The sequence below is a fragment of the Cyprinus carpio genome, chromosome A7 (assembly GCF_018340385.1).
Source record: "Cyprinus carpio isolate SPL01 chromosome A7, ASM1834038v1, whole genome shotgun sequence".
NCBI classification, from domain to species: Eukaryota; Metazoa; Chordata; class Actinopteri; order Cypriniformes; family Cyprinidae; genus Cyprinus; species Cyprinus carpio.
The window spans coordinates 19136131-19149183 of NC_056578.1; the positions used below are offsets into that span (position 1 = coordinate 19136131).

Here is a 13053-nt window from a genome sequence, read left to right on the forward strand (position 1 = left end):
TTATCGATAGATTGTTAAAATATCTGCATCTGTGCAGTTCTTTGTCATAAATGCAGTTTACAAAATATCATGGGGGAGCAATCGGTTTCCCATCTACTGTAAAGTTTTCACTGCGTTCACCCCTTTCTGGGTGGACCAGCACCTAGAGACAGCCCTGAATTTCAGCGGAGACCAGGACAACTAGATGAGCCCCAGAGACAGATCCCCAGTGAAGACCTTGTCTCCTAGATGGCCATAGGGACAAGACCATGGAAACCAGATAAGCCCTCTGCACAATCTAACTTTGCTGCAGCAAGGATCAACCTGCTGGTTCATCTGGCCGGAGAAGAACTGGCCCCCCCAAATGAGCCTGGTTTCTCCAAAGGTTTTTTTTCTCCATTCGGTCACCGATGGAGTTTTGGTTCCTTGCTGCTGTCGCCTCTGGCTTGCTTAGTTGGGGACACTTAATTTCCAGTGATATCGTCGACTTGATTGCACAGATACTATTTCAACTGAACTGAGCTGAATGTTTACTTTTGCATTGATATTTTGCATTGACACTATTTTTCTATTTGATACTGTAAAGCTGCTTTGACACAATTTGTACTGTTAAAAGTGCTATATAAATAAAGGTGACTTGACTTGGCCCCTCATCACACCACAGCTGTTTCCTCCAGCGAAAATGAAGCCCTTAACCAAAGACTATAGAACACCCAAGACATGTCACTCGTATAGTTTTGAATGGGGAAAAATGCAACGCTCAATATGGCCGCTCAATCACAGGAAGCCCCGCCTTCTGAATGAAGGAGCCAATCGGTAAAGTCACCGCATCACTGCAGCTGCCGTTAGAAGTCCCAGTTGCTGTAGAAAGAGTCAGCGTTCTGAGACGTGTTCTCAGGACTGTGCATGCGCACTGGCTGATCTAGCCTGAATAATAAACTTTTTATATTGCTATTTGAGCAAAATAAACAACATTTATGACACAGTTGTTATCAGATTTCTTTGGTGATTTCAAATATGAAATTTAATCACAAGCCTACACTCTAAAAAAACACTGGGTTAAAAACAACCCAATTTAGGTTGTTATTAACCCAAGGGCTGGGTAAATATAGGACAGAACCCATCTTGAGTTAATTTTACCCAGCAAATCGGGTTGTTTATTTAACCCAGCATAAGGGGTTGATTTAACCCAGCTATGGTTTATTCATTTTTACTATATTACTAGCTTATTTTTTACTTCATACATTAAATAATGTTTACAGATTAACTTAAATCCTCTAAACTTTTCTAAAATACTCCACACAACCACTGGTTTGCATGATAACTTCCTTTATTTTCCTTTATTTATCATTTACAGCATTGTTTATATCATTTTTAATAGGCTATACATATTGCCCATATTTAAACTCGTTTAACAAACATTAAAAGTAAAAATTAAACATTAAACAAAAGTAATTTAGGTGTTATTAACCAGTCTCTGCTATTCCGTATCTGTGCTGCGACGCGCTGGTTCTCGTGCCCGAGCTGGAGTCGTTTTCGGCGGGGAACTTCTCAAGGCTGAGACCGCCCTCCTGCGTTTCACTCATAGCTGAAATATACTGCCATTGCCTTTATAACCTGCCCAAAACAAACAGTAAACAGTTCTGAGGAAATATTTTAACATCCAAAGTATTTGTATTATGTATCTTTATGAATAAAATCATTTATTTTATGCAAAACATCAGGCTTTTCCATCACGCGAAAAGATCGCGACACTCGTTAAAGGTGATTCATTTCATACCGCGCCATGTTGCTCTGCATAAAATTGAACGATATACAGCACAGTAACTATTTTATAGATAAAATAAAATGTATACAAACCTGTATTTTTCCAACGAATGCATCAATTCGATGGCGCTTAGAACTGCTCTCTTCAGAAGAGAAGCAAAATCCCCGCGATAAATAACTCAACCGCTGGGTTTGTGGGTTATGTCTGAACCAGGATCTGAGTAATACAAAAACTACCCAAACATCGGGTTGTTACATTTGACCCAGAAGCTGGGTAACTCAAAAACTACCCAAACACTGAAAAAATAACCCAAAAAATTACCCAAAAGGATGAACCCAGCATTTGGGTTAAAAAAAATAACCCCAGATTTTTTAGAGTATAGTGAACAGTTTTGTAGAATTTGATGTTTCCCCATTCAAAGAGATAGGAGTTGCACTTGGATGCCTGAGAGGCATTTCAAAGATGGACGCCTAGTGACATAACTTGTCTAAAAGGGACTTTGCCATATAAACACATATAAACACATACTTTATAAAAATGATCATGTTGCCATTTTTATTTGAAATTTTTACTTTTATTATAAAACATTAATTACAGCACATGTGGCAAATGGGTTTGGATCCATGAGCTAAAGACAGAGGGTCGTACTAGAAATACAAACAGTAAAATTTTGTGTTTGTACAGTAAACAGGTGTGTGTGTGTGTGTGTGTGTGTGTGTGTGTGTGTGTGTGTGTGTGTGTGTGTGTGTGTGTGTGTGTGTGTGTGTGAGAGAGAGAGAGAGATCTGGATTCAGGAAGACTTGTATTTGGCTTATTCAGTACTCAAATGTTATACCTATCTATGCAATACTGTTGAATACTGCAAAAAGTTTAGTGTACCACCTTACCCTATTAGTCAAACATTTTTATTTTATTTCTATATTTATTATTATTATTTTTTATTATTATAACCTCACTGGAAAAGGTTAGAGAAAAACATACTGTGCCAGTAATACTCACTCTCTCAATAAAGAAGTCTTGAGCGCAAATGGAGAAAAACTAACTTATCTTAGAATTGAATAAAAGTTTATTTTTTAGAATTAAAGTTCTTAGAATTGTTTAGAAAAACAGTATGTCCAGCTATAGACAGGCTCTAAAAGCTGCCGGGGCCGAGCATATCCACAAACTCATAGAAAATAACCAAAACAATCCAAGGTTTTTATTTAGCACAGTGGCTAGATCAGGGATCTCCAACCCTGCTCCTGGAGAGCTACTGTCCTGCAGACTTCAGTTCCAACCCTGCTCCAACACATCTGTCTGTAATTATCAAGTAGCCCTGAACACCTTGATTAGCTGGTTCAGGTGTGTTTGATTGGGGTTGGAGCTGAAATCTGCAGGACAGTAGCTCTCCAGCTAGGGGCAGGGTTGGAGACCCCTGGGCTAGATTAACAAATAACCAGACGCCAAGCGATCTAAATATTCCCTCACAGTTAAATAGTAATGACTTTATGAATCTCTTCACTGATAAAATAGATAACATCAGAAATACAATAACAAATGTAGATTCTACAGCGTCTAATACTCATTCATCACATCCAAACATAAACTGCAGTGCTTTACAATTATAGGACAAGCGCTAAATAAACTTATCACTGCATCTAAACCACATGTTTATTAGATCCTGTACCCACTAAATTATTGAAAGAGTTGTTACCTGTAGCAGAAAAACCGCTTCTCAATATTATTAACTTGTCGTTATCTTTAGGTCACGTCCCAAAACCATTCAAGCTGGTGGTTATGAAGCCTCTTATTAAGAAACCACAACTAGATCCTAGTGAACTGGCAAATTACAGACCCATTTCAAATCTTCCCTTTATGTCTAAAATTTTAGAAAAAGTTGACTCTGCTCAATTGTGCTTCTTCCTAAAAAAAATTGACCTCTATGAAGAATTTCAGGTTTCAGGCCCCATTATAGCACAGAAACTGCACTTGTTAAAATAACAAATGACTTGCTTCTTGCATCAGATCAAGGCTGCATCTCATTGCTAGTTTTACAACCCTCTACGGACACCTTTGCATTTGAATCGCCATTGGCTAGTAAATATCTTAGTCTACTCACCAGACTGATATTCTTATATGTGTATATGTGTGTGTTTGTAAAATGGCACAGTTTTTTTTAAATTTGAAAGTAAACTCTTAACATAAGTCAGTCAAGCATTATAATATGATAGCCAAGTATTATTTTATGATAGAACTTTAGTATTTAGAATTAAAACTTGATAACCATGTATGAATGCATATTAGTCATTTTAACTGAACTTAGGACTGGTGGTGGTTTTTTGGTCATTGAGTGTTTCTGTAAAAAAATGGGAAAAAACTAAAAAGAAATACTGATAAGATAATAATGATACGAATTCTACTAATAAAAACAATATGAAACGCACTAAGGATTAACGAGCTGCTGGATTTATTAATATATATCAGGCTGTGTGCATTCGCTCAAACTGATTTGCTGAAATCAAAACAGGGACGATTATGAGACTGCCGTTTGCACATTAGTTCCGCCCACTAGCGGAAAACCTGGCAGTTCTTTAAAGCTGAAAAAAATCCAAAGGATTCTTTTAGGACAAAGAATATTGTTTACATGTAGCACGTCAATTCTCTTTCTTTCTCTCTCTCTCTCTCTTTTTCTGTGCGTGTGACAGAAAGTGATGGCGAGTCATGCACCTTCACACTATAGAGTTTTACGGTAGGTCAAACACAGGTGTGCTGCGCATCCATTGAGATGAACTGAAAGATATTATTGTAGGTAATATTATTAGAAAATCTGGGATTAGTTTCCACTGTTATGCTGATGATACTCAATATATATCTCAGCGAGACCAGGTGAAACTTCTAAATTATCTAAGCTAACAGAGTGTGTTAAAAATGTAAAAGATTGGATGACCAACAATTTTCTCCTATTAAATTCAGATAAGACCGAGATATCACTTATTGGACCTAAAAACAGTACAAAGAATCTCGTAGATTATAATTTGGATCTAGACGGATGTATTGTTACTTCCCCTACAGTCAAAAGACAGCAACTTGTCTTTTGAAAATCATATTTCCCATGTTACAAAAACAGCATTCTTCCATCTTAGAAACACTGCCAAGCTACGAAACATGTTAACTGTTTCTGATGCAGAAAAGCTAGTTCTGGTATTCATTACCTGTAGGCTGGACTATTGTAATGCACTGCTAGGTGGTTGTCCTGCATCTTCAATAAACAAGCTACAGGTAGTCCAAAATGCAGTGGCTAGAGTCCTTACCAGGTCAAGAAAATATGATCATATTATAACTTTTACAGTCTCTGCCTGGCTACCTATTAAGTTCTGTATCAGTTACAAAATATTATTACTTACCTACAAGGCCCTTAATGGCTTAGCTCCTGCGTACCTAACTAGTCTTCTACCACGCTACAATCCATCACGCTCCCTAAAATCACAAAACTCTGGACTTTTGGTAGTACCTAGGATAGCAAAGTCCACTAAAGGAGGTAGACCTTTTTTCGCATTTGGCTCCCAAACTCTGGAATAGCCTTCCTGATAATGTTCGGGGTTCAGACACACTCTCTCTGTTTAAATCTAGATTAAAAACACACCTCTTTGGCCAAGCATTCAAATAATGCATCTCAGAATCTTGGACTGCAGTTATATCTGATCAAATGCGCATTATTATTCTTTAGCTTGGGTTAAACGAATTAATTTTACTTGGTTGGAACAGCAGCTACTCTAATTATGTCTCTATTTGTTTCTCTGTTTTTGCCACACTAGGATTTACACAAGCATCAGTCTGGATCCAGAACACCTGAGAAGAGATGATGCCAACCATGAAACAATACATAGAACTACAAAATTTTGCTATAAGTTTGACTGCATCATATAATAATTGCTGTTAATAGTGTAAATCGTCTGTTTGTTTATGTCTTTTATTGATTTTTCTTTAACATTTCTGCCATACGTACATAAACTGACAGACACCACTAATAAGCTACTACTAAATATTGTAGAAACTTAATTTTCTGTAAAGTTTGCAACAATATGTATCGTATAAAAAGCGCAATACAAATAAACTTGAACTGAATTGAATTGAATTGGGGCTGAGCCCCCCTAAAACAAAAATCTTAGAATCACCCCTGATGATAATAATAATAATAATAATAATAATAATAATAATAATAATAATAATAAGTCACTTGGGCATACAAACCCACACACTTATGTGAACACAAGTCGTGGACATAAACATACGCCTACATGCCTCACACTTAATAAAAGTCTCCCTCAAGCCTTAATGCTTTAACAACCATTACTCATCATGTGACACAAAAAAAAAACTCAGGGTGACAGAAGCTAAGCACCAGACCCTCGATCTGATTCATTTCAGCTCTGCTCAGCTCAATAATTCATTTTACATTATTAAAAAAACAAGTGGAGTAATACTGAGTGGGATCAAACTACACTGTAGCATGACACATCTGTCACATCCCTGAGTTAAATCAGTGCAGGATATTCTGTTCAGAGAGCCTGCCCTACTGTATTTAGTTGTCATGAGGGAAAACCAGGAACACCTTCCCAGGCTGTGCTAAGGACCTCTATAGCAAAAACCTACTGGGTATCCAGATATACTAAGGATTTCGCTATTTGTTTTATGCAGTACTACAAAAATCGAGAACACTGCATTGCACTATCAATACTACACTGATAGAAAGACAAGTCACTTTTTTAATATCACATTCTTAAAGGAGGAGCCTTATGTTTTCTAGTCTAATCTGAATGAACTCTGAAAGGAGTCACAATGACACCAGACATTTAAACTGATTCAACATAAGCACTGTTTGATTCCCAAGTTAAACTGGGACTGAGGCCAAGCCATGTGGCAAAAACTAATTAAAGGGGTGGTCAAAACTGCTCCTAAATCTACAGGTTCATTCAAAGATACGTACAATAAAATATCACGTTTCTTTGTACTTTTTCAAAATCCGTGGGTCATGCAGATAAAGGAACACCAGGAAGCTTTTACTGGATTTAAAGTGTGTTAAAAAACAAGCTTTCGTAATGCAGGATACAGACGCACGGTGCCAGGTAACAACAGCCTCTGGGTCTAGACCGCAACTTTTACATCCATTCCATTTCAGGAACTTGGGCTATTTAATTTGAGCTCAACTTTATTTTGTTAAGACGAACTGACCCAGTGAACACGCAGCAGTGTTTTTCATCGTTCTTTGATGAGGTTATTTATTTATCTTGTCCTTTACGCTGACAACAGAGACGGTCCTTCTCATTATGATTTTGAATATGGCATATTGGGGTTACACAGCTGTTGTAGCAGTTACTTAACTTACCTTCAATCTGAGAATCCAGCGTGTTGGACATTTCAATCAAAGTGGCTTCTTTGTCTTCCCGTTATTCTTTCATGTTAAGCTCGTGCGGTTCTTTTCTCCAATTATTTATGATAGAACTTTAGTATTTAGAATTAAAACTTGATAACCATGTATGAATGCATATTAGTCATTTTAACTGAACTTAGGACTGGTGGTGGTGGTTTTTTGGTCATTGAGTGTTTCTGTAAAAAAATGGGAAAAAAACTAAAAAAGAAATACTGATAAGAATAATAATGATACGAATTCTACTTATAAAAACAATATGAAACGCACTAAGGATTAACGAGCTGCTGGATTTATTAATATATATCAGGCTGTGTGCATTCGCTCAAACTGATTTGCTGAAATCAAAACAGGGACGATTATGAGACTGCCGTTTGCACATTAGTTCCGCCCACTACCGGAAAACCTGGCAGTTCTTTAAAGCTGAAAAAATCCAAAGGATTCTTTTAGGACAAAGAATATTGTTTACATGTAGCACGTCAATTCTCTTTCTTTCTCTCTCTCTCTTTTTCTGTGCGTGTGACAGAAAGTGATGGCGAGTCATGCGCCTTCACACTATAGAGTTTACGGTAGGTCAAACACAGGTGTGCTGCGCATCCATTGAGATGAACTGAAAGATATTATTGTAGGTAATATTATTAGAAAATCTGGGATTAGTTTCCACTGTTATGCTGATGATACTCAATATATATCTCAGCGAGACCAGGTGAAACTTCTAAATTATCTAAGCTAACAGAGTGTGTTAAAAATGGTAAAAGATTGGATGACCAACAATTTTCTCCTATTAAATTCAGATAAGACCGAGATATCACTTATTGGACCTAAAAAACAGTACAAAGAATCTCGTAGATTATAATTTTGATCTAGACGGATGTATTGTTACTTCCCTTACAGTCAAAAGACAGCAACTTGTCTTTTGAAAATCATATTTCCCATGTTACAAAAACAGCATTCTTCCATCTTAGAAACACTGCCAAGCTAAGAAACATGTTAACTGTTTCTGATGCAGAAAAGCTAGTTCTGGCATTCATTACCTGTAGGCTGGACTATTGTAATGCACTGCTAGGTGGTTGTCCAGCATCTTCAATAAACAAGCTACAGGTAGTCCAAAATGCAGTGGCTAGAGTCCTTACCAGGTCAAGAAAATATGATCATATTATTAATTTTACAGTCTCTGCACTGGCTACCTATTAAGTTCCGTATCAGTTACAAAATATTATTACTTACCTACAAGGCCCTTAATGGCTTAGCTCCTGAATACCTAAACTAGTCTTCTACCACGCTACAATCCATCACGCTCCCTAAAAATCACAAAACTCTGGACTTTTGGTAGTACCTAGGATAGCAAAGTCCACTAAAGGAGGTAGACCTTTTTTCGCATTTGGCTCCCAAACTCTGGAATAGCCTTCCTGATAATGTTCGGGGTTCAGACACACTCTCTCTGTTTAAAATCTAGATTAAAAAACACACCTCTTTGGCCAAGCATTCAAATAATGCATCTCAGAATCTTGGACTGCAGTTATATCTGATCAAATGCGCATTATTATTCTTTAGCTTGGGTTAAACGAATTAATTTTACTTGGCTGGAACAGCAGCTACTCTAATTATGTCTCTATTTGTTTCTCTGTTTTTGCCACACTAGGATTTACACAAGCATCAGTCTGGATCCAGAACACCTGAGAAGAGATGATGCCAACCATGAAACAATACATAGAACTACAAAATTTTGCTATAAGTTTGACTGCATCATATAATAATTGCTGTTAATAGTGTAAATCGTCTGTTTGTTTATATGTCTTTTATGATTTTTCTTTAACATTTCTGCCATACGTACATAAACTGACAGACACCACTAATAAGCTACTACTAAATATTGTAGAAACTTAATTTTCTGTAAAGTTTGCAACAATATGTATCGTAAAAAGCGCAATACAAATAAACTTGAACTGAATTGAATTGAATTGGGGCTGAGCCCCCCTAAAACGAAAATCTTAGAATCACCCCTGATACTAATAATAATGATAATAATAATAATAATAATAATAATAATAATAATAAGTCACTTGGGCATACAAACCCACACACTTATGTGAACACAAGTCGTGGACATAAACATACGCCTACATGCCTCACACTTAATAAAAGTCTCCCTCAAGCCTTAATGCTTTAACAACCATTACTCATCATGTGACACAAAAAAAACTCAGGGTGACAGAAGCTAAGCACCAGACCCTCGACTGATTCATTTCAGCTCTGCTCAGCTCAATAATTCATTTTACATTATTAAAAAAACAAGTGGAGTAATACTGAGTGGGATCAAACTACACTGTAGCATGACACATCTGTCACATCCCTGAGTTAAATCAGTGCAGGATATTCTGTTCAGAGAGCCTGCCCTACTGTATTTAGTTGTCATGAGGGAAAACCAGGAACACCTTCCCAGGCTGTGCTAAGGACCTCTATAGCAAAACCTACTGGGTATCCAGATATAATAAGGATTTCGCTATTTGTTTTATGCAGTACTACAAAAATCGAGAACACTGCATTGCACTATCAATACTACACTGATAGAAAGACAAGTCACTTTTTTAATATCACATTCTTAAAGGAGGAGCCTTATGTTTTCTAGTCTAATCTGAATGAACTCTGAAGGAGTCACAATGACACCAGACATTTAACTGATTCAACATAAGCACTGTTTGATTCCCAAGTTAAACTGGGACTGAGGCCAAGCCATGTGGCAAAACTAATTAAAGGGGTGGTCAAAACTGCTCCTAAATCTACAGTTCATTCAAAGATACGTACAATAAAATATCACGTTTCTTTGTACTTTTTCAAAATCCGTGGGTCATGCAGATAAAGGAACACCAGGAAGCTTTTACTGGATTTAAAGTGTGTTAAAAACAAGCTTTCGTAATGCAGGATACAGACGCACGGTGCCAGGTAACAACAGCCTCTGGGTCTAGACCGCAACTTTTACATACATTTCCATTTCAGGAACTTGGGCTATTTTAATTTGAGCTCAACTTTATTTTGTTAAGACGAACTGACCCAGTGAACACGCAGCAGTGTTTTTCATCGTTCTTTGATGAGGTTATTTATTTATCTTGTCCTTTACGCTGACAACAGAGACGGTCCTTCTCATTATGATTTGAATATGGCATATTGGGGTTACACAGCTGTTGTAGCAGTTACTTAACTTACCTTCAATCTGAGAATCCAGCGTGTTGGACATTTCTATCAAAGTGGCTTCTTTCGTCTTCCCCGTTATTCTCTTCATGTTAAGCTCGTGCGTTTCTTTTCTCCCACGGGACAATGAAAACTTTTTACTGACTTTTTGGATGAGTAACGTGCCTACTGGATTTCCTTCAAGCTTTAGGATGTTAGTAGGGAGAATGTAGTGGCTACTGTGAATCCATCGCTCGCTTTCTTCTCCATAATATCAATTACTAAAGCAGCAGCGAGCTGAGGCTGGAGGTGGTGATGTCGTAAAGGGGCGTGGCTTTTAGTGACGTCCGGTGTTAAAGGGATACTTCATCGCAAAATGAAAATTTTGTCATTACTCATTTACCCCGATGTCGTTCCAAACCCGTAAAAGCTTCGTTCGTCTTCGGAACACAATTTAAGATATTTTGGAGGCTTGAGACTGTCCCATAGACTGCCAAATAAATAACAGTGTCAAGGTCCAGAAAAGGTATGAAAAGCATCGTCATAATACTTTATCTGCATCAGTGATTCAACCATAACGTCATGAAGTGAGAGACACAGAGGAGAGGAATTGTTGAATAAAGTCGTTCTTGTTTTCTTCGTGTACAAAAAGTATTCTCGTCACTTCATAACGTTACGGTTGAATCACTGATGGCAGGTGGACTATTCTGACGATGCATTGACACTGTTATTTATTTGGCAGTCTATGGGACAGTCTCAAGCCTCCCGGTTTTCATCCAAAATATCTTTAATTGTGTTCCGAAGACAAACGAGGCTTTTACGGGTTTGGAACGACATGGGGGGTTAATGGAGACAGATTAGTCTCAAATATAATTCACGCAAAAAACACGATTCACACATGCGTAAACAATTTCACATGCATGAAACCTAATTCACGTACACACAAAAAAAATTCACGTGCGTGTAAAAAAAATATATATTCACAAAAAGCAATTCACATGCGCAAAATAAAATTATATATTCATAAAATACATTTCACAAATGCAAAACACAATTCGTAGATATACAACTGTGCACAAAAACCTTTGAATGTTTAAAATGTACGAGTGTCTGAATGTACAAATCGTCATTTACTACGAATCCACTCGGATTTGTGTGTGTGTGTGTTTTTGAGACTTTCCTGGCAGAGCTCTCTTCCTACGTGGGTCTGTCGTACTCTTTAGCCAATCAGATGCTAGTTTACCATTCAACCAATCATATCTTAAGCCACTGAGAGTGCATTCAAGGAGCACGATTCTGCGCACCTTTTGCGCAATATGGATTAATTAGAACGGAAATTAAGCCTTTACATCAGTAATCCCATAGACAGTAAAAGAAATGGACACAGCGACCCAATTGGAACTCAATTGAGACAAGTGAAGCCCATTTTTAGCGATTTTTAGAACTTCCGTTTCTGACGCGCAGACTCAAACTAAGCTTGATGTCGTCAGCAACCTGTCTGACAGATGTAAATCTTCTAGTAGCTGTGCGTGCAAACTGCCATCGTTAATCTTGCAGAGACGGAGAGCTTGAGAGGGGAGTTCTTTGGCGTGAGTGAGCAGGAGTAAGTATTCCGATTAATTATTTTGTATAGTATTTTAAAATGTAACGCCAGGGCTTCTATGGGCTTCTCTCTTGACGTCTCCCCGATTGTCTGCGAGCTTCTGAATGCACTCTCAGTGGCTTATGATATGATTGGTTGAATGGTAAGCTCGCATCTGATTGGCTAAAGAGTATGACAGACCCACGTGGGAAGAGAGCTCTGCCAGGAAAGTCTCAAAACACACACACACAAATCCGAGTGGATTCGTAGTAAATGACGATTTGTACATTCAGACATTCGTACATTTTAAACATTCAAAGGTTTTTGTGCACAGTTGTATATCTACGAATTGTGTTTTGCATTTGTGAAATGTATTTTATGAATATATAATTTTATTTTGCGCATGTGAATTGCTTTTTGTGAATATATATTTTTTTCACGCACGTGAATTTTTTTTGTGTGTACGTGGATTAGGTTTCATGCATGTGAAATTGTTTACGCATGTGTGAATCGTGTTTTTTGCGTGAATTATATTTGAGACTAATCTGTCTCCATAGGTAAGTGATTAATGACAAAATTTTCATTTTGCGGTGGAGTAACCCTTTAAGAGATTTTCGGTTTCAGTGGGCCGAATTTAATTGAATTGAAACCGAATATCTCAGAAGCCAAAAATCTCGTAACACCGGTTTGCGAACGAATCGTTCGATTTAAGCGGTTCTTCTTAGTGAACCGGTTGAACCAGTTGACCAAATCGGACTGAATCGTTTGAAACGGTTCGCATCTCCAGTAAGCACAAATTATTTAAATTATTCACTTGTGGCTGACAATCCCTCTGAGTCGTGAGTAATTCATTTACTCAAACAGAAGACTGACTGAACTGCTGTGAAGAGAGAACTGATGATGAATACGAGCAGAGCAGCGTGTGTGCAGCGGGCCGGGTAACGAACCTACACGACCACTGCTGGAGCGGTTCTCGTTCTCGAGTCAAGAATAGGTTGCATCGGTTTTCGGATCACTGGTACACTCAACCGAGAAACGTCTCTTTCGGACACGTCCGACTTCAAGATTCAATAACTTTATTGTCATATGTACTACAGCAGTGGTTCTCAACCACATTCCTGGAGGACCACCGTCACTGCACATTTTGTA

At 37.7% G+C, this 13053-nt stretch overlaps 1 protein-coding gene across 2 annotated transcripts in view; it reads right to left on the reverse strand.

The window, feature by feature from the left end:
• The window catches only part of LOC109051208 (anoctamin-5-like), a 37762-nt gene extending 27115 nt beyond the window's left edge, over nt 1-10647 (reverse strand). Inside the window, exon 1 of one of the 2 annotated variants that reach the window (XM_042760140.1) lies at nt 10359-10647. In XM_042760140.1, coding sequence (XP_042616074.1) covers nt 10359-10434 — 76 coding nt within the window. In that variant the 5' untranslated portion in view covers nt 10435-10647. Of the gene's footprint in view, nt 1-7112; nt 7200-10358 lie in introns of those variants that run through there. The other variant, XM_042760141.1, reaches the window with a different exon arrangement.
• Nucleotides 10648-13053: the final 2406 nt, after the last annotated feature.